General features: G+C 38.2%; 1 protein-coding gene across 1 annotated transcript; it reads left to right on the forward strand.

Annotated features, from left to right (window-relative positions):
* Positions 1-4,675: 4,675 nt before the first annotated feature.
* On the forward strand, positions 4,676-22,587 carry kcnk10a (potassium channel, subfamily K, member 10a). The gene is made up of 7 exons (XM_043220500.1): positions 4,676-6,541; positions 8,603-8,985; positions 14,865-14,982; positions 16,100-16,260; positions 18,128-18,320; positions 18,879-19,021; positions 19,755-22,587. Exons 1-7 carry the CDS (start codon positions 6,487-6,489, stop codon positions 20,412-20,414), a joined length of 1,713 nt encoding a protein of 570 aa, XP_043076435.1. The 5' UTR covers positions 4,676-6,486; the 3' UTR covers positions 20,415-22,587.
* Positions 22,588-23,089: the final 502 nt, after the last annotated feature.

Below are 23,089 nucleotides of genomic sequence, written 5' to 3' on the forward strand. Positions count from 1 at the left end.
CTACATTTCGTTGTTGAATGCAATGTTTTACAAACGCGTTGGCTTATCACGACGAAATGATATATCATTGTGTATCCCAGACACCATGCCCTGAAGGTATTCAAACAATTCAAGATATCATAATGACTTTTTATTGTCTATGGACCTCAGGCTTTTATCGATGCTGAGAACAGAGGTAACAGTTTGACCGAACAAACTGCGCGGCGTTTTGTATTTCTTACCTGTCTCTTAGGCCCTGGGTTTGATAACGTTCTTGCTTACTACAAAGTTTAAAGCAATATTGTCTAAAATCAACAACACATGTCTTTAAATAATATCTTGCTTCATTACGGTTTTATTTGCAGTCGCTACGCAGAAAGCACGTTTTTTTTGCATTCACACGGTACCTACTCAGATCTTAGCTTTGCTTCCCAATTCCTCAATGATATCGATTTGTTTATTTTCTTCGCAATTCACTGTCACACAATATTATATCCGAGCGTTTCTCCCACACAGACGCCACCAAATTCTGTCATAAAATCAATAAATGAATAGCACTGCGTAAAACTACCATGACTCGGTGTTCTATTGTTATGACTCGATCCCAAATGCACCACCAGCTCCGTGCGAGTCTCCGAGCGATGATGTCACCAGACGGAGGATAGTGGGAGTCGGACAGATGCTTGACCTTCATGTCTGACCCCTGCAGTGGTGGGGTCGCGAGGGGTATGCTTGGCTGGACACGACAGTGCCACGAACACTAATTGGGTCAGTTGGCAGCACATGGTGACCATCCACATTCAGACAAGCGTGAATGATGCTGAATTGCATTCATAAAAATGAATTTCTTAATTCAGATAATTGGAACGTCGCAGACCAAGGCATATGCAGACTATGACACACATATACATGTATGACGGACTGGCGCATTCAGCTTGTCGGCGGTTGTTAGGCATGCTGGTCTGTTTTGCTGTTTGATATAAAGAAGACTGGGACTAGTTGTCATGTGAAGTATGAGAATGTTTAGTAACCATCACCTTTTTATATTTGATTTAATATTCCTCCAAACAGTTTTTACAGTGTAACGTTTGTTGTGTTAACGTGTGTTGGGTAAACAAGTAAACACAATAAAACTGCACTACTAACATTCAGAAAAGGGTTTTAAAATATATAAAGGGACATTTTTTATTTACATTTCAAGTTTGAACATATTACATTACTCTTCAACATAATTTGTTCGGCAATGATTTCATATTTGAAAAATTTGACAACTCTTTCTAATATGTTATATTAGAAATATATGTTATATATTTTATTACTTTCAATAACTAATATTTAAAATTGTTGTGCTGCCTTAATCATTTTCACATTTGCTTCTATCAAAAATAGCAAAATGGCTGTGTGATCAAATTTATAATATGGATACTTCAATGTTTGTAAGCAAACGTAAAAGTGAAAAGAATATATATATATATATATATATATATATATATATATATATATATATATATATATATATATATATATATATATACATATATATATATATATATATATATATATATATATATATATATATATATATATATATATATATATATATATACCTGGGTGTAAATGTAATTTATTTAATTATTAGAGGTCATGCACATGTAAAATCTCAGATTTTTGAGTAAAGTGTAATTTATTTAATTATTAAAAGTCAAAGACAAAGAAAAAAAGAGAATACTGTTTTTAATATTGTGATTACAATGGGAGCATTTAGTGCGGTTCATCAGCCAATCAGAGGAGTTCAAATGAGTTATCACTGTTTTTGCTTGAGGTCAATGATAATCTTCTTTAATAAGTGTTCTTTTCTCTCTATTTTTATTAAATTTACAAAGTCAGAAGTATAGAATTTTTTGATGACATGGCACCCATATCTAATGCTTTAGAAAACAGTTTTATGCATAGTTAGAACACACTTACTACTTTACCAATTGCCTGTTATGTCAACTAACACGACCTATAGACATGTAAAATGAATGTACTAGCACATGTTTGAGAATCAATATATTTTGTGAAATAATTCAAATGTTTGAGATTATTTCTAATGAAAATGGAAAAAACAAACAAACAATAATCCTACTTCATATATACAGCGCTATCGTTCTGTGTGTGAGGGCGCGAGGCCCCCTCAAAAATAATCCCTGTCATGCATGTATCATGAGTGAGAAAGGTTTAGGACAGTAGCAGATATCGAAATGTTAATATTGCTGCGCTCCATGCGATGGAAAACTAATGAAGCTTCAAAGAATACATCAGCCACAAGGTGGCGCAAAAAAATTGCTTTCTTTATCGCTTGCCTTTTTTAAAATGTCCAGCAGATGGCAAAAGAGATGACATAAAGATTACACTGATACCTTCTCTCCTACTGTATGTACGTTTAGGTTTCCATGGTTTCTTGAACAAATTACAACGCCCCCTCTTCCTCTCTTTTTTTGTCATTGTGTCATTGTGGATATTTTCTGAGAGTTTCGTTACATTTTACGCTCGCTTTTCGGCATTTAAGTGAATAAAGATGATGCTGTGACCGATAACTCCTGGCTAATCTGGTTTTGGTCAAACATTTCAGTGTGCTGTCAATCAGCTGCAGTCAGGACCGTAACTGTCCAAGGTGCTGAAACCAGTGAGTCACTCCAACTGTCCTTCTATTTTTATTCTGCATGTGTCACCAGATATAGAATCTAAAAGCCTTGTTCGTTATACACTGTATTGTGCACACAAATAATAATAATGATAATAAATACATGTTGTAGTTTTGTGTATATACCAACTGATTTAAAATTTCTACCGATAACCAAGTTTTGTCTGTCAGTCAATCAAAGTGTTTCACACCGTGACCGAGGGAATCCAACGTGCAGCGTCTATCTGGGTGATGCAACACCGGGCCTGGCGCGCCGCGGCACCCACCAGCTGTCAGTGGAGAGGAGACAAGTGATACGTGAGTATGATGATGATTCGGAGACTAGCTGGCCGGTGTCACACTGGTTACGGCGAGTCAGAAACTGTGTTTAAAATGTGAAAGAAGTTCATTTTAACAGTGCCCCATCGCACAGAAATACAGAAAGCGTGACAGGCGCCACCTCCTGGCCTCTTCCCACGGAAACCTGACAGGGGCCGATGCTGCCTTCGCAAGCTATTTCCGCTTCACACTTCTGAAGTCATAATTACAAGTTTATGAAAGAAGAGCAATCATAAAGGACGGGCTCTTAAAGTGACATTGTGCTGGCAATATCTTCTATACAAAAATCTAACTCTAAACCTAATGTTATGTAAAAGTGATATAAAAACATCACATTGGTTACATTGGTCAAATAATTATTCATATACATAAATGTATGTGACTGTAATGGCAATATGAAGCAAATAAATATCTATTTAAAGTTTATGGCCCAAATATGAAACGCTGGACTCTTTTAAATGTGTAAAATTTGTATATGGTTAGAATAGTTTTGTTCATATATTTATTTATTGCGGTTTTACATCAAGTTTTCATTTACAATTCCCCTGTTTTTCTATGATTCAGACCACTGTAGGCCCTTTTTTTTTTGAAGCCCCTGGCAGTCAACAAGTCCCCAGGGCACCGGCCTCATTGGCCCAGGCCACTATTTATTCCTCATCACACTCTATTGATAGACAGGAACGAAATCGCTCTACTCCGACAACATCAGGAAGTTGCTTTCCATAGCCTCACGTTCTTAGAATCCAATGCGTGTTTTTATGATTTTGAGGAATTACCAGAAACCCCGTTTTTTCCATGAGATCTCTGGGAACTGCTCGTAGCGAGTCACAGAAGAGCAGAGATTTGAGCTTTTACTGCGGTCTATAAAACCATACAAGCCGGCAACCCGCTGAGCAGCGACATTCATTAAACGTCTCCAGCCTAGTTTGTTGTCATGACAGTCCGAGTTCGAACACGTCTCAGTATATCCCACCGTTAAAAAACCATTTTTTTTTCTAGTGTTATGATCTAAACCCATGTCCACTGTAAAGAACTTTTCATGTACTGGAAAGGTTCCTTTGATGGCAAAGGTTCGTTACTGAACCGTGGATGCCATTAAGGAGCCTTTATTTTTTTAGTTTGTAGCAAAAGTATGCACAACATCAGGAATGGTGCCAAGAGTTACCAAGGATGATAAATGACCCTGCCCTGTCGCACCTATTCGCCTTGTCTTTTTACACAATGCTTGTTTTGGTCCTAATGTAAAAATATTTATGGCCAGTGCTATTACAATGAGAGGCCCTTCTGTAACTGGAAGTTTTCCTATAAATAAAAAAACCAAAAAGGGCAATAAATTCTCACCGAATTAGTTGACTTTCAGCATGAATGTGATTCAGTGTAACACCTAAGTCCAATTAAGACGCTATAGGAGTTTTGCTGTTAATATTTTAATAAAACAATAATAAATGTTTCTTGAGCAGTAAATATGCACATTAGAATGATTTCTGAAGTGACACGTAAGGCTGGAGTAACGGTGATGAAAATTCACTTGACGGATATTTCACAGTATTGCAATATTTCATATCCTATTTGTTTGACAGAGATCCCTTATTGATCATATACTGAGCAATTGGGATTCATTATGTAAGGTGATGACTTCATATTTGAGTGCTGTAATGCTGAATGAACAGATGGAGTCAGTGCTTTACCGCAGAAGCTTTCTAATTTTTTGCCGTTACATTTCCAGGATAAATCCCGCAGTATCATAGAAGCAGCGGCATTTCTACCTGCACAGAAAAGAAGCTTGACCGGTTTACAAGCTAGCAGGCCGTGTAAATGACACCGGCTGAACTTCATGTGGCACACAGGATGAGTATTCTCTGACACCAGCACTTGGCGCAACAGTGCAGTATAATCGGGCGAGGTAAGAGGGGAGCCTGGCTTATAGCTGGAGCCTTATGTGTGGCGGCTCCATACTGCCGTGGCAAGCCATTTTAACATTCATTCCTTTAAAATAACCATTTTGGTGTTACTAGAACTTGTTTTTAATGGTTATCTGGGATTGCAGCTAGATGGTTTACTGGCATCACTGCAATTTTGCTAAAAAACTAGGCTGATCCAATAGAGACATTGGATAATTACTGAAATCTGTTCAGCTATGAAATATGTACTTCAGGCTAAACAAGTATGTATTCCAGTAGTTGCCGGTCTGTATTAACCCTTAAATGCATGAATGTTTTGCCAATCGTTATTACAGACACGTGCGGAGGGGGGTGCTTGGGCGCCTAAAGTGCCCTTTTGTAATTAAACACCCTTTTGTGAAGGCCTATTTGATCTTTTAGTAATTAGCCTTAATTGCTCACTTTCAGACACCTTAAGTAATTAAGGGCACTACCATGATGCCTTCAATAACGTTTCTCAGTAGGGCCTTTCGCACCACAGGAACTATTTCACAGTACCCAAACTAACTGTGGTGCTACCCATTTCAGCCATTTGCATTTGAGACTAGAAATGATTCAAGTTCCAAGAACTACGTTTAATCAGCTCCTAGTTCAGAGCAGGGTTTAAAACAGTTCCAGGGACTATCAGTGACATAAGTGTAAGCTGATTGGCTAAACGTGTATGACATTGTATCAATGTGTTATAAACGGCTTCCTCTTCTGCGTTTTCTGCTTGTATCGGCCTCAGTGACATGTAACATGTGACATTACTTCTTAAAAGGTACTGCTAAATAGTTATCGCAAAATCGTCCCAGTGCTTTAGAACAGTACTTTTATTTCCGGAACTAAAGTGCTATAGTTCTCAGCGGAACAGTACACTTATTTTTATGAGAACCGTTCAAACAGCTGTTGTTTATATTGCCGTGTGTTGCCTGCGAAAGCAAAGTGTTTTCCTAAAGACAATTTTTTTTACATTTTTATTCAAATTATCGTTGAATATTAAAATGCAGGGAGAGTCGAGAACGATGTCTTGTGCATTTAAGGGTTAAATATTAACTGATGTGAGCACTGACCAGAACTATAGCTACACCTGAAACCGGCCTTTGTGCTAGTTGGAAGTGAATAAGAAGTAGGATAGGAATGCGTAAACTCCTTTTTTTTTTCGAGGACACAGGTTAGTCTTGTGAGATGAATGTTAAACCCGCTTGCCATATACTGCGGCTGTTGAGAAAAGCCTTCTGGATGGTCCATTCAGACGATGCCCCCAACAGCGCGCGGACTTCTGCTGCACCTTCACTGTTTACTTCACACACGAAGAGCCTCTGACGCGCGGAAAATGGTGCAACTGGCAAAAGGCGGAGTGATGTAGTACTCTTAAGTGCCATGAAGAAACAGAAGCAGATTCCACGCCGGTCTAGCAGCACATCCATCGCTCCACACGCCTGAAGATGAAGATGATCTCATGCTTGCGCCAGTTCACCTCCCTGTCTCGCTTAAAAACAATGTCTTCGAGGAAATGCGCCGCGTGATTCAATATCTCCCGATCGCTTTGCCGCTTTAAATGAATTAAACTGCGACCCAAAAATGAAATTTCCAACGGAAAACCCAAGGAAACCAGGGAACTGGAACCCTCCACCAGGTAGGACCATTTCGTTTCCAAAACGCATTTCCAGTGGCACGCGTGCTTTATTGCTCATGCTGCATCTTTGACAGAAGTTATTATGAGCGTAACGAAGCACAGACGCGCTCTGGCAGTCGTCCGTCACGTTGAGTGATTTAAGAACCCAACTAACCCAATCAAAAGCACTTTAACCAAGATGCGCAAAATGATGATGGGGTACCAGTGGGTGAGGTAGTGATCGGTTAGTGGCACGACACTAAAGGTTTAACGCCTCTGTTAAATTTCATGTTCTGTCCGCCTCAGTGTTTTTCACCGAACACCTTCATTAGGATTCACAACCACGCGTTTCAATCACAACATCCGTTGATGCTTAAGAGGTGTTCCTCGCAAATCACAATCACGACAGGAGCGAGAGACCAGCGCGGTTCACGTTTGGCAGGGTGGGAGAGGAAGAAGTCACAAAGACGTCTGTATAAGCAATTAAAGGCTACATTTTTAAAAAAAAATCTAGAACAGAGGTGCACCATAACGCGCCCACAAGTCTATGAGTACTATGCAGAGACACGAGAGATGCATAATGAAACGTGGGAGACACGCGCATTACCTAATCTTACTATGCACAAGCAAATCACACAAATTCACGAGACAGCCGTTTACATATTACTTCATTGACCTCGCAGAAAATTGAATTTGTTTTGTTTTTACGTTCGGAACACAGTATTACGTTTTTATTTATATATATATATATATATATATATATATATATATATATATATATATATATATAATATAAAAAAATATATATATATATATATATATATATATATATATATATATATATATATATATAATTTTATTTAATTTTATTTATTATTATTTAACATATCTTTGATCGCAACAGCTGCTTTATATAATGCGACTACTGTTTAAGTCACTTGTCGATTCATACGGTATTTTAATGTCTTAAAGTCTCATAAAAAAACGCTCTCAATTTCTAGTGAAAAAAAAAAAAATCTGAGGTTAAGGTCAGGATGACTTGTAAACAACCAATTGAATTGCCACAGTAAATTATTGCGGTCATGCTGCAGGGATAGTGTCCACATAAACAGCTGTACAATACCACATCATACTGCAGGTAAAGGGAATGCCTACAAGAAAGTTGAGGGAAAATTTATTACGGGCTCAGTTTTTATACGTGCTTTCTGTGATTCATGTGTTCTTGGGTTTACCGTTTACAGAGCCATTTCGATTTATTTACAGCACTACCTCCGCAAGATGATTTTTGTGGAACATGCATAATGCTCTCATGCTTTTATGTGTTTATGAACAAAACCAGTTAGTCTGAAACGGCGTAGCTTAACGTTGCTCCACCCTTGTGCTGCTGCTTTCTTCTGTAACGAGTTTTCAGAAAGCCAGGAGAAGTGTGTGTGGAGACACGTGTGTGTGTGTGTGTGTGTGTGTGTGGATATGCAGCAATGATCAGAGGCTTAGGGATCATTACATGTGAAACACCACCCTTGGCCACCTGGAGTGTTTCCATTAAATTGAAAATTGTCATGATTACAAATGAAGGAAAATGAACATAGGTGCAAACCCTGATCTCGAAAAGCTAATCATCTTCTTTTTTTTGCAGTGCATGAATGACAGTTTAAATATAACGATTAAAAATAAACTGTTAAATAATTTAATATTATATAGTGTAGCAGCTCTCGTAGGTTTCACAGCTCTTAAAATAGGAGAAAGTGCACCTCTTTTTGACGTCGGGGCTATGGGTCCAAACTTTACGGTACTGTCGCGAAATCATCTTGTCAGTTGCTAGAAGCAGGGCAAATAAGATTCCATCATGAAGAGGTTGCGTGTCATGCTCTCGTCTTCGAAAACTATAACCGAAACTACGCAAGGTAAAACAAAACGACATGGACTAACCTTAAAAAGAATACTTTTTCACATCATTTAAGATTTTTACAAACATTCTTGTTTTGATTTGTAAAACTTTGACTTATCGTTTGATATAACGTTCTGAAGTAAATCCAGTGTTGTGAATGATCATATTAATGGCATAAACGATTTTTTTAACAGTGCCAGTGCAGACCAACCTGGTGCCGCCGAAGAAGGTCCAACCAGGGATGTTGCAGTCCAGCTTGGTGCAGGCCAGTGTGGCCACCATGCAGAACCCCATGGGCTGCTCTTTACCTCGCCTTTCTGTCTCCCGGCCCGCTAGTATGGTGGCCAGCATGGAAGCGGTGGCGGACGGCTCAGCCCTCCTCACGGTCATGAAGTGGAAGACTGTCCTTGCCGTGTTTGTGGTGGTGGTAGCGTACCTGGTCGCCGGCGGTCTGGTGTTCAGAGCCCTGGAGCAACCTTTTGAGAGCAACCAAAAAGACGCCATCACTTTGAAGAAAGCCGCCTTCCTGGAGAAACATACCTGCGTGACCCGAGATGAGCTGGAAGAGCTCATCAAGGTAAAACTGTTGCTCGTCTGTAGTAGAGCTCGGCTAGTGTCCCTTGTGGGATCTCAGATCTAGTGTAACAATATAGCTTCATCGATCTGTCTGACATGCGAGCTTCACTCGTGCAATAGACCGGGGCACAGCGGTTGGACAATTCTAAATGGAGCAAGTGACGAAAATAAATATAAGGTATCGGAGCAGACTGTTGTATAGCGGACTTATGACAGCAAGCCGTATGGGGTAGAGGTGAAGTATTTGATGGATATTGGCCATGATAGCAGTAATCAATCTGTTTTGCAGTGTTGAAAGTCCAGTTCTCATTTACAGAGGCTACTTTAACACGACTTTTCAGAAATGTTCTCAGCAGGAAAATGGCAATGATTTATGGAGGAAACACTGCAAACCCTGCAACCTTTCAATCTCTGAAACCTGACTAATGCATTTTTGTCAGGTCTGTTACATGATGTCTAACGCTGTGACAAAAATGAATTTTCATTCCAGCGGAGTTCATTTACTGTAGACTCGCGGTTAAGTTATCGCGTCAAGGGTTCAAGATTTTGCTGATTTGCATAAAACAATTTGCCCCTGTTGGTAGATTCCGTAATTACAACCTATTGGCTGCGAAGAGTATCGTTCTCCTTTTATATCTATAAAAAAATCAGTCGTGTATTTTTTTAAAGCAGTGTACAAGCGTACATTGCACATCTTAATATGTTTAATATTTACATTTTTGAGATTGAAAGGTTGCAAGGTTCGGAGTGTTTCCTCTGTACTAATTAACGACCTTGCAATTAAGTCATGTTTCTTTGTAATTGAGCAATTTCTTTGTATATATTTCATTTGTACTTTTTCGCACACTCCATGCAGACCCTTGTTTATATCAGTTTTTATTCTAAGAAAGGTAGAGAAATTCTTGTCCATGTAATCTGTTTATGGCCTGGTTTACAAGGGTCAGGTGCTGCTCGAGCTTGACAGATGCAGTTCATTTGTCTTGCACTCTGTTTCACTGGTTCTGGGGTTTTCAGGGACCAGTGCTCACAGCTCCCCATAAAACAGTGAAAGTAGCGCCCAAGTGCAGAGACATTCCAGAAATTGACTCTGGTTCTGTTCCAACAGCGAGCGAGGCAGCGTTGTAAGCGTCAGAGGAACGCTCACTAAGCAAATGTTCTAAAGGATATGTTCTTTCAGGCTAATTCTAAAGCATGTATCTTTTGTGGAATATGCGATGTTGAGAAATATGATGGATGAGGTGAGAGAAGAACCGATAATATGCTAGGAATTCAATCAATGATTAAGTGTATTGTTAAAATAGCTGTGCTGTGAAATGTCCGTTTAGAAACATTGGTTGTTGTATGTGTCATGGCAGTTCAGAAATGAAATGTCCAGTGACTGCGCTAAAAGGTTTACACTCTATTGCATTTGAAAATAACCCGCCACCTACGCTAAAGCCTGCAAAAAGCAAACATGATATCAAAAGGCATTTGCTAAAGCAACCATTTGACTCTACAAGTCTTTAAACTCATAATCGCAAGTGCAATGCTGTACCAGGTGGGCTATCGAGCAAGTTTACTATGTTAGAAAAGCCATACGGTTGGAGCTGATTGCATAATGCAAATGTAAAAATGAATTAGGTTACACAAGCTTTTTTCATAAACAATTTCTGTTAAAGGAAATCAAAATAAGAGTGTATCAAAGCACTGAACTGTATCAAATATGAGAATAAAATGATTGGGGCGTATAATGACGAGATTGAACAATTGGTTATAAAATGCAGAGACGTTCTCTGCAATCAAATCGACGATAATCGCTGGAAATTAAGCATCCCGACTAAACAAGCCAGAATCGCGTTATCTGATTTACTGGAATCCATCAAGTCCTGAGATTTTTTTATACACTGCAGATCACATTAGACACTGAAAGATTCTCAGCTTTCATATGGCTCAAGCAGCTGCAATGCTCTGTCAATGTCCAACTGTTCTGCCGGTTTCATTATTCACTCAACGGGTCACAACACCAATGGTGGACGACCATTTGTTGAAATACACAACCTAAGTTCTTAACCTAATCGTGTTGAGGAGTCAATACTGTTGTGCAGTTCTGTTGTTTGCTACTACGATTTTCGGTTGTCCTTGAGAGATGAAGCCAAGTAAAAGAACCAGCAGCTTCTTTGATAGATGAGCGGTGATAATCACCCGGCCCCGCAGATAAAGAACAATCAAGTCTTAAAAGCATCTGCTGGGGAATTTTGATTCCTTTTGCGCTAATGGGGCTCCATCAGGAGTATGGGCAGGGGAAAACGTGAAGCTCGCCCAATGCTCCCTGGAATGACTGAGGCGGAGAGGTTAAAAACCATAATTGAATCAATAACCTGAAACCCTAATTTAATCTAGAACCAGCAGCATTTGAGAGCTTTGTAACAAAGCACCCTTTCAAAATAGCTCAGTCTCACCGACTCCAGCCGAGCCTGAGAGAGGCGCGTATGACAGCTGCTTCCTGTCAGCTTCTGCTGTTGAATGTTGTTTGAGCTGGGAGACGCGAAACAAAGAAAATGGAAAACAGATCTGCGGCGGGAAATGTAACTCGTGGTTGTGCTGATTAGAAATACTGCAAAGCGTTAGATGATTCAGGCTATTGGCGTGTGGATTAGCTGCATGTAAGCTGTTGCTTTCGCTCTGCTCAGGCTTCGAGCTGTGCATATGTACTGCAGTCTGGCAGTGATGTAACTGGAGGTGAAGAATCTGAAGAAATGCCAAAGCACTTCTATGAGCTGTAGACCAGACAGAGCACGTGCACTAATGCTTGCACGTTGACTATCAAAAGGTGTTTTCAGCTAAAATTGACAGGAAATGTTCAAGCATTAGTGTACTGTCTACAGCTCTAGGAATCGCTTTGGCATTTGCTTAGATTCTTCACCTCCAGTTACATCACTCTACCTGCCAGGAAATGGAAGAAAATATTTAATTACATTTTCCATTATACTATTATTTATACTACTTATCCCACCTCGATCTCTCTAACACAAAATACTATAGCTATACAAGGGTTCTGGAATTATTTAATTAAATAATATATTGTGTCATTAAAAGCAACACAACAAATGCTACCTTTATATATTATTACTTGAAAATGACACTTTATAATTTGCTTTACAGTAGTGAGAATTGGAGAGTTAAAGGTTTACTCCACCGAAAATTGAAAATGTTGCCATTAATCACTTGCCGCCCATGTTGTTCCAAACCCGTAAAAGCTTTGTTTGTTTTCGTAACACAATTGAACATATTTTAGATGAAATCTGGGAGGCTTGTTTTCTTTTTTTGGTTTCTTTGCGTGCAAAAAAGATTGAACCACTGATGGCAGATGGAGCATTCTGATGTTTTTCATACTTTTTTGGGGCCTTATAAGTGTAATTTACTTGGCTGTCGGTGGAGATATATCTTAAATTGTGTTCTGAAGACAAACAAAGCTTTTACGTGTTTGGAAACGACGTGGGGGAAGTGATTAATGACAAAATTTTCATTTTGGGTTGGTGTATGCCTTTAAATGTCCTGATAATAATGTTATAATACAAGTATTTTTAAGGCTATACTAAGCTTTGTTTACTTTATGCTATTATATTTAATCAGCAATAATATATTTGTAGCATGTTTTGGTTATATCCCAATTCCATCAAAGTGTGTATAAATAGTATGCCAAATAAAGTAAAAACTTACATATCATATGTATGCAAATCATATGCACGGCAACAAATGTTGTATCATAAGAAAACTACGTATTATATGCACCCCAAAAATATGCATGTCACATATATGCCAAAGTCCTATTTTTGCGTATCATGACCATTAGTTATTGTTTTTATTTGGCCTACTATTTATACGCATTTCCATGAAACCAGGCTCTCATATAATACCATTTGTGAATGTCAGAATTTAGAATCGCAACAAAGCGCAGTGGTGATTAATAGAAATTGGGTTTCCTGATCGATCTCTCTGTGTTTTGGGCAGAATCTTATATCTAGAAAAAAAAGACATCCCTCATAATACTCGTATTGCATAATACCAGTATTACAGCTTCGATATGGTTTACCTCAGTCACAGTGACAGTTCTCATGATGGGATTGAAAGCTTTCAGAGGCTGTCATCTGAGCTCCCACTGTCTGTTGCGAAGAAGCTTTTATATTTCTTCGAAATCATATTCTCACCACCTTAAAAGAGGTATAACGTCTCCCTGTAGGGGACATACAGTAGCCACATATATAAGTCACCAAGGCAAGCAGATGGAGTAAACTGAAGATGAGCTGCAGACATACGGAATGCAAATTTGTGCTTTCTAGCAGTCTGTGTTGAGGTAAAGCCATTTGCTCTAAACGGTCGAGAACATCACATTATACGAGAGAATTGAGCTCTTCAAATAGCATCCACCCAAGGGACAGCATTTTCCATTCTTGGATTGAGAAAGAATCTTAAGCCGATTGATTGTTCAGATACAGAGAATGTAAATGTGGCTATTTCAGTTTCATTACACTCAAAAATTCAAAGATTGTAATAAGAAATCTGCCATTCATAAGACATTTGCGATTCAGAATTCCATAATTTGCTCTGTTCTTCATCAGAGTTGTTTTCTTGCAAATTTGGTTCTGCTTGTATGGCTACACTTGGCTCAAACTCCGTATTACGCATCCAGTCTAGACCGACAGACTCTGAATCTGCCCTTGTGTACCTGCCCTTCAGCTGCCCACACGCTCGTTTCTCACACCTGAGCCGCTTCCTGTCGATCTCAGTATAGTACTTCCATCTGCTCTCGAGGCGTCCTGTTGGGCTGAGTGACCTGTTTCTGATCCGCCCTCTCTGTTCCTCTCTATTAATGATACATCTGATCATCAAAGGCTCATTAAAGCTAGACAGCTTATTTGGATCATCACCTCAGTAGGATGCCTTGACCATGACAAACTGTATGTCAAATAACTACAGTTTGTTCAACAAAAGAGGATCTATTTACTGTTTGCTCTGTTTGGAATGGCTAGAACGTGTGAGGCATCGTGAGTCATCGGTGTTTCAAAATATATAGCTGGATGCGTTACGTTCTGCTCAAAACATAGGCTCATTGGAAATTTTTTCAATTCCAAAATGGTGCGTATACATGTAATTTCCAGATAAAATGAGCACTGCAGTAAACTACACACTCACACACATTCTGACATGGCAAACTTGCTCGGTAGCGCACCTGGTACAGCATTGCACTTAGGCTACGATGAGCTTGTGTTTTTACCGAAGCACGATAAAGCAGTTTGAAGGACTTTTTTTTTAAGAGTTTGGAGTAGTTGCTTTTGTTGACACTATTAGTTAGGTTTACGGTAGAGTTTAGTGTAGGTGGTAAGTTATTAAAGCGGTGATTCTTAACCACATTCCTAGAAAACTGTTTTACATTCCCTGTAAAACTGCACACTAATCAAATCGCCTGGAAATCATCGTGAAATGTGCAAAAACCAAAGTAATATCTTTTTGCAGAAATGTTACCATAGGCAAGTTTTCCAACGAGCCTGGATTGCTGTATTATCACCATTATTGCATATTTATTATTACCCCTTAAATATGTATGTGGATTTATTACTTTTTGATATGACACACTGTGGTTTTCAAATCACACAAAAGACTAGATTAAATTGTTTGGCCTTTTCAAGTAAATACTTATTAATTTCAGATTGTATTCACTGCCTGTATGGCTTTCAGAGATTCAGTCCGTTTTGATGTTGAAATTATTTATTTATTTTGGCCCGATACCAATTTTGATTTTCATTACCACATTAAATGATGTGCCACTGCAATTGACTATTAATCATACGGGAGACGTGCTTCTCATACAGTGACCTTAAAACCAGTCTTATCTGTTCCTAGCACTCCGTAGAAGCAGTGAACGCTGGCGTCAGTCCTATCGGAGACACGTCATACAACTCCAGTCACTGGGATTTAGGGAGCTCCTTTTTCTTCGCTGGAACCGTGATAACAACAATAGGTAACACCTACACATCCCTGGATGTTATACGTACATTTCTAGACGTCTCCACCCCACATTATGCATAGCTCAAGCCAAATACAAGGAATTTGCTTGCGTCATACATTTATAGCGTTAGTTTCAGTCAATATGCCTGACCCCCCCCCAACACCACCAATCAATCATTTTCTCTTTCAACCCCATTTATATTCCATGTGTGAAAATGTGCCTGCTTCAACTGTCAATCCAAATGAAACTACTGATGCTTATGGAGCGATTCATTGATTTTTAGACACATTTTATAGTCTCAGTGAGGAAATAAAATTGGGGGGGTGCATAATCAAAGCTGTAAATGGAAAAAAATTTGAAATGTTAACTCACAAATAGATATTAACTGAAAGTGTCATATATATATATATATATATATATATATATATATATATATATATATATATATATATAGAAAAGAAAAAGATATAACGTTAAAATCCTAAAAAAAATATGTAAAAACACAAATGCGAGGTGAAAGTCTTTATTTTTTAACCTGTGGTGAAAATACAAGGCATTAATTTACTACTTGCAGTGACATGCATTCCATTGGAGGTTTGATGTAATGCATTAAAAGTCCATAAGCTACCCGCTGTGTTACCTGCCAGGGACTGTGATTGATTACTTTAAGAAGCTGTTGTGCAATACAGGTTAGTATCTAAATGCTGACAGGACTCTCAATGTCATTTCTCATTGGCTCAGCCATCCAGCGGGCAACGGACAAAGGCATAAACAAGATTAGTTTTTACACTTCAGTTGCCAAACCTTTGAACATGCTCTCAGTAGACACATTTTGATCCATGGAGACTATAGTAGGTAATTTCCTACTATTCCCTTTAAACCTACTATATCTGACTGGGCCGCATTGGAATTAATAGATTGAGTCTGAATTTACATATAGCAAAATTAGACTTTTTTAAAATTTTTATTGTGTAATTTGAATTGACATTGAACTAAGTATCCATGTAATTATCCAATGAAGTCCCCTTACCATTATATCATTATATATTTTACATTACTTTGAATATACATTAAAGTGGTAAATTTAAAAATTGGTTAATTTATACCGTTACTCTCTTATATTTTTAAGGTTACGGCAACATCTCTCCAAGTACAGAGGGTGGGAAGATTTTCTGCATCCTTTATGCAATTTTTGGCATCCCACTCTTTGGCTTTCTTCTGGCTGGTGTTGGTGATCAACTAGGGACGATTTTTGTGAAGAGCATTGCTAAAGTGGAGAAGATGTTCAGGGTAAGTGAACTGAGATGCACAAAACTGGGGTTATTGAAAACAATGCTGTGATGGATAGACGTGCAATCTGTTTAATGGGCTCTGTGGGAAGGCATGTGAAGGCTGTAATACACTACACAACTTCTACCCAAATTTTTGCAGTCTGGAAAGGTTACGATAGTTGCTAAAAAGCCTTTCTGCAGATTTTGTGCAGTTTCAGTTAACAGACTTATAGCGAAATTACACAAAAAGATTTTGAGCTGATTTTAGAACACATTGTTCCATGAATGAATTATATTTTTTTTCAACACAAGGTAAAAAAAAAACAAAAAACTGTTAAATATATATATATTATAACAGTCAAAATTGATGCCACAAAGAAACTCTTCCTCTTTAGTTGATTCTAGTATTAAATGGAGACTTTTATTTAATGATTTGTCATCTTGATTAATTTTTTTCATAGTTACATGTTATAATAAGCGCTAATCCTTCTCTAAATAGGTCCAAGATGGCAAGAACAGTGTTGTAATCCTAAAACTCCCTTTATTATTTTTGCATAAAGCTAAGTAGGTAGTGATCATGACAAAATAATACATTGTAATGCAATTCATCTTAAGGGCTTACATAGACAAAATTTGGTATTTATTTTAAATAAAGACGTCAGAAACAAAAAAATATACAAAAAAGAGAAAATAATAGTAATAACAGTTTTTAGCAACAGTAGATGTTATTCAAAATTAAGCCAATAGGTATGAGTATATATATATATATATATATATATATATATATATATATATATATATATATATATATATATATATATATACATATATGATTAATCATGATTTATTGCATCCAAAATAGGTTTTTATTTACAAAATGTTTGTATACTGTGTATTTTTATTCTGTATATATAAAAACACACAGACTCATGTATATATGTATATTGATATAATGTTTTTATATATAAATATTATATATAAATAGTATATATATTTATAGTTTGTATGGACAAAAACCTATTTTGGATGTGATTAGTAGTGATTAATCGATTAATCGCACTACTGATAATACAAATAATAATATAAAATTTTTTAGAGCAGCAAATAATATTTTTTTATTTCTGAAGGATCATTTAATACTGAAGACCATTGTAATGGCAGCTGAAAATAAACAGGAGTAATATAAAACGTAAACACTACCTGGTCTCATGACATAAATGTACCTTTACCTTTGTTAACACTTTTGGGTTGGTTAGGGTTGGATTTGGTGATAAACATGATTAGCATTACAGAGAAACAGTCCACAAAACTGCCAAAATACAAAAATCTTACCTACCCGAAACTTTGGAAAGGCAATGTACAGTATGCATAGACCTGAAAATAACACTGCTGTGATGATTCCAAACAATGTATGTTAACGCTGAATGTTCCAGTATAAAACTGTTTACCACGGCAATTAGAATTTCAAGTGGTAGTTTTATCATATTAGACTATGCAAGGTCACTTCTTTTCCTGACGTCCTGGGAGGCATTAGTCAAGTAGATCGCAGCTCTTGTTTGTGGTGGGTTAGTCAGAATCTGCACAGCAGAGGTACAGGCTTAGTAAATAAACACAGAACCGAGGCTCCTGCATGCTGAGGCAGTGGCATCTGCAGTACGGGCTGAGATCACACCTCATTAGGGCTAATCAGTCTCATTCAGATCATCATTAGGCCCATCAGAGAGCTAATGAACACATGCCACCTGCACAAAGTCACGAAATGTCTTCTCATGCCACGTGTAGCCGCTGCTGGCAATGAAGTCGTGCTGTTTGCGTGACTAAGAATGGCTCTCGTGTGATCTTTCATGTTGATATTGCTTTTTGTCTATTTCACCCCCCCCCCTCAGCGCAAACACAATCAAATAAGCCAGACCAAGATTCGAGTGGCCTCTACATTGCTCTTCATCTTGGCTGGCTGCATTCTCTTCGTCACCATACCAGCCATTATCTTCAAGCACATTGAAGGGTGGACTGGGCTGGAAGCGATTTATTTTGTGGTCATCACACTGACAACTGTTGGGATCGGAGATTATGTTGCAGGTAGATTTTAACATTTTAACATCTATCTATCTATCTATCTATCTATCTATCTATCTATCTATATCTATCTATCTATCTATCTATCTATCTATCTATCATTTTTGATTAACAGTAGTTTAATATTTTAAGCTTTAAGGCCATTTGGGGAAGCAGCAAATGAGGAAAGCCACCTCTGTGACACAAATGAGCCAGAAGTTAAAGAAATGTCCATGTATGATTCGATCATTTTGTTTCTTGTGGATCCCTTCCAAGAAATTGGTTCAGTGGTTTTGGTTTGTTTTGGTAGGCAGATCACAGAAGGGAAGATCCTACACGGTTAAACCGATTCCTTTATAGACTGTTTCCATATAAAAGCTATTTATTGTGGGGTTTTTTTTATTTCTCTGCTTGCAGACACCATGAATTGTCAAGAAAACTGAACTAGTCGGATTTATGTTCTCAGGAAATAGCTTTCATGAATTTGGCAGGACGTTTTGATGAATAAAAAAGCATGTGGTTGTAGATTTAAAAGACTATCAAATGCTCCCAATGAAAGTGTCATTTATACATCTCTTCCAGGAGGCAATCGAAGAATAGAGTACCGGAAATGGTACAGACCGCTGGTGTGGTTCTGGATCCTGGTTGGGCTGGCTTACTTTGCTGCGGTTCTGAGCATGATTGGAGACTGGCTCAGGGTGCTTTCTAAAAAGACAAAAATGGAGGTGAGACTTTCACATTGCATTTGCTTTGATTATTTCAGCTAAAAATCTATACTTCCAAATATGATGCCAATGACATGACGTGACACTATTTGATTAATTTAGTAAAAGAAAATACACCAAAAATAGCATTTATACAATAACAGCTTCTCTTATATGATGAACTATGATGAAGCCAGAATATCAGGGTGATACAACTTGATTGTAATAAGGAAAAAAAAATTTAATATCTGAAGAAACAAAAAAATCAGTCAAGTTGCGTAGGGCCCCAGAAATACCTTGATCTCAAAGACGATTTAACTTTAGTTTTATTTTTGAATTTGGTCAGCGTTCATGCAAACATGAATGATCATTTATTTTAATGCAGTGTGCTGTTACCCTTTCTACATAATAATTAGCCAAATCATGAAACGTGAATGTTGTACATTCTTGCTCGTGACTAAAAAACAATTAGTTGAAAGCGTACCGATCCGTGGAAGAGATACTGTAACTTTATGGCTTTACATGAGCATGATTTGAGACCCCAGAAGTCTAGGATCGGCGCTGCAATTGCAATATTTATTCAATAGCTTTTCAAAAAATTTATAAAAAACAACATCAATACAAATAATACATCTTAAGATTTTGTCTTTTTTTTAAATGTAGATACTCAAAAATGTCATTAAAAGTTTAAACAATTATTTGGAAGGACCATTTAAAGCTTACAGGTTTATTTACCATTGTCATTTTGTTGAAGGTGGGTGAAATTAAGGCTCACGCTGCCGAATGGAAAGCCAACGTTCGCGCAGAGCTCCGTGAAACCAGGCGGCGGCTCAGCGTGGAAGTCCACGACAAACTGCAAAGGGCCGCCACCATTCGCAGCATGGAGCGCAGGCAACTAGGTTTCGACCAGCGGGCCCATTCCCTGGACATGCTGTCCCCCGAACGACGAGCTGCCTTCAACAGCCTGGACACCGCCAACTACAAAACATCCTCCCAGGAGAGCATCGACACAAAGCTCAACAACTTGCGTCTACGAGTTGAGCAGAATGAGCATCGGCGGAGCGACCCAAGCCAGGCGTACTCGGAAGACAACATTTTCAACCGTCTTGGCTCAGTCACAAAACTAGCCAAACGGAACAAGAACAAAGAGTTGAGGAAAAACATCCCAGACGACGGCAGGAAAGCCTTAGATTCCTTCAGCTGTAATACTCCCACAATGGATGAGGAGAAGAAAGAGGAGGCAGAGGACGAGGAGCTTGAGAAAGAGGTCAACACCAGTCTGACCAACTTACCTCTCTTTGTGGAGAGCCCCAATAAACAAAACGGATTCATGCCTCTACCGCCACAGACCAAAGAGGAAGAAAACGAGACAAAACTTGAAGACAAAGAGTTCCATTTGCAGATGGAGCCCTAAGGGGAAATGTGTAGGAAAATAACATATGCCTAAAGTGCCTTGTTTAGCCCTTACCCTGAGCTGAGATATGAGAATCTCAATTTCTGCTGTTCATTTAACTGTTCACTGTGTCCTGATAACTTGATAATGGAAATATGGTGACAGTAGCACTGGAAGACAACTGGTTCTGTTCTTCAGACAACTGAAAAATGCTTGCGTTTTGTGTACTGGACAAAATCCGTAGCAAGCTACATTGGCAGATAGTATGAATTGTGACTGAAAGTGCAGACTGTCTCTTTCTGCCAGACTGTGCTTCAAGGTCATCTGTCAGGAAGCATAACTGCTTAAAAACAATGTCTGTCCAGATCCCCACCCATTCAAAATGAAGAAACCTACCTTGAGACTTGAATTCCCTATGATCATAGATGATCAAACTCTTTGAATATGAAGAAACCGTGTTAAATTGGTGACACATTGCATATGCACGGAACTCTACTCACCTGTAAAACAAGTCAAGTGCATCGATATGTGATCCAGATTTATGAAGTTATCCTATGAAATCTCAGGGCTTGTAGTCCTACTGTAATTGTCAAATTGTAAGGTATGTCTGACATACAATTTGCTAAATATCTAAAGCTGTTGCTACACGGTACTGTTTTCATAGTTTTAATTTTAGGACAGTGGGACAAAAGAGAAGCCATAAGGTAGAAAGTCATGGAAGGTTGAATATCTAGTAGAGTTTAGTCACAAACTGCTGAACATATCCATTTATTTGATTTAAAGGGATAGTTTAGCCAAAACTCTAAAAACCAAAAAATGTTTAAAATGTTTTGTTGAAGTGAGTAAGATCTAGGGCTGGGCGATATATCACATGCTATAGTCATGTGCATCTAATTCCTTAATTTGTGGTAAATCTCAGTCACCTTCAAATAGAGCGGCAGTTAATACACGGAGCTGTTGATCACTGACAATCATTTTTGCGTAGCTTGTCAGTGATCTACGGATGCTATGCGTGACTATAACCTAGCCCTAGTAAGATCCAAAACGAGATATGTTGATCTTGCCTTTTCTATTTTTGGGTGTACTGTCCCTTTAAGCAATTGTCAAATAAGCAATTTCTGAGAATAAAGTGAATCTTGTAGCCAATCTGCAGAAAGGGGCGTGCCCACTCATAAAGGGGGAGGTGCCTGTTGCATAGCATTTGAATGTGGAGGCTGAGCTGACAAGATAGGATGCGATCCATTTGGGAAGGGGCCTGTTTTAGCTATTTCAAATATCAACAGTTTTGCAGAAATCGCTTACAGCACCTTTATTTATTTGACATATTCACAATGTTACGTTGATTTGCGAACGATCAGGGTAAAATCTTAAATAATCGAAGTCCACTAGACATTCTGTACGTGAAATATGAAAGAAATATATGGCATACTTATGTCTCAGCTTTATGAAAGTATAGGATGCAGTTTCATTTAGGATTGACAGGGAAACGCTATTTATTGGTTTGAAAATACCATTTTGCACTTTTTACCACTTTCTCTCTTTAGTTCCGTCTCTTCTTGTCCAGAATGTTTCTGGACTAAGACTTTTGACACACCACTAAACAATGCCGTGCTAATCGCCTGGGAGCGTCTGACATATTTGTGTGTTTGTGCGTGTGTGTATGTGTGTGTGTGTGTGTTTTTGTTGAAACCAAATACCGCTTCGTCTGATGTGATTGTTGTCTTGCTGACTGTATTAATGAAAACTCCCTGAGGCAGACACACGTATCGGTACCTCATTCCCACCACCTCGTAAACGCACACATACACATTTACAGCTGCAGCAAAATGCTTGTTGTTGAGCTAATGTTAATTACTCTTTTCATGTTTGCAATAGTCTAGAGCGAATGCAGCAACGGACTGAATATTTGTTATATGAAAAAAGCTATGAAAATTTTAAAGCATTCAAAACTATTTAAAGACATGGATCCCTTAAAGCATGCTATTGTGCTAATATGTTATCATGCTATGGTATTGATTGTACCACAAACATGCTTCTTGAGACTTTGAAATGTCCATGTTTGAGCTCTACTTTCGGGCTGCACATGCTAGTAAATTGCTGTTCGCAGTATCTGCAGTATCTTGTGCAACCATTACATTCAATGTAGTGAGTGCCTTTTGGAAATAAACACAGTTGAAGAAAAAAAAACCCAAAACGGTTTGTTTGCCGTTTTCTCTTTCCCTTTTGTTTAGAGCATTTTCAAAATCAACCCGCGGTGTCTTATCAATAATGGAGTTTCCTCGCTCGAAGGGCAACTCGAAATGTAAGAATCCTCAAAAACATCAACAACTGAAAGGACACTCAACGGGCTATTTAAAAATCTTGAGGCGACGTTAACCTTCAAATGCGTTTCCGGGTGTAAGATCATCCCGCGCTGAAAATGCAAATATGCAACCTTGATGGGCGAGCGGTGCCTCTTAAAATAAGCCTGCGACGAAAATTAGCCGAACAGCATTTATCTAAACGTTCAATACACAGGTTAATGAAAAAAGGATTTATGTAAATATTTGATGGGCTAAATTGTCCGAAAGGCCCTTTAGTGCCATCCCTGCAAGAGAAATTTCAATTCGATTGCAAGGCAGAGTGAGCTATGCGAAGCAACTCTTCTCAGCATTACCGACCTTGACATCTGAGTCAATAATAGTGAAGAAGCTGTA

The sequence above is a fragment of the Puntigrus tetrazona genome, chromosome 20 (genome assembly GCF_018831695.1).
Source record: "Puntigrus tetrazona isolate hp1 chromosome 20, ASM1883169v1, whole genome shotgun sequence".
Lineage (NCBI taxonomy): Eukaryota > Metazoa > Chordata > Actinopteri > Cypriniformes > Cyprinidae > Puntigrus > Puntigrus tetrazona.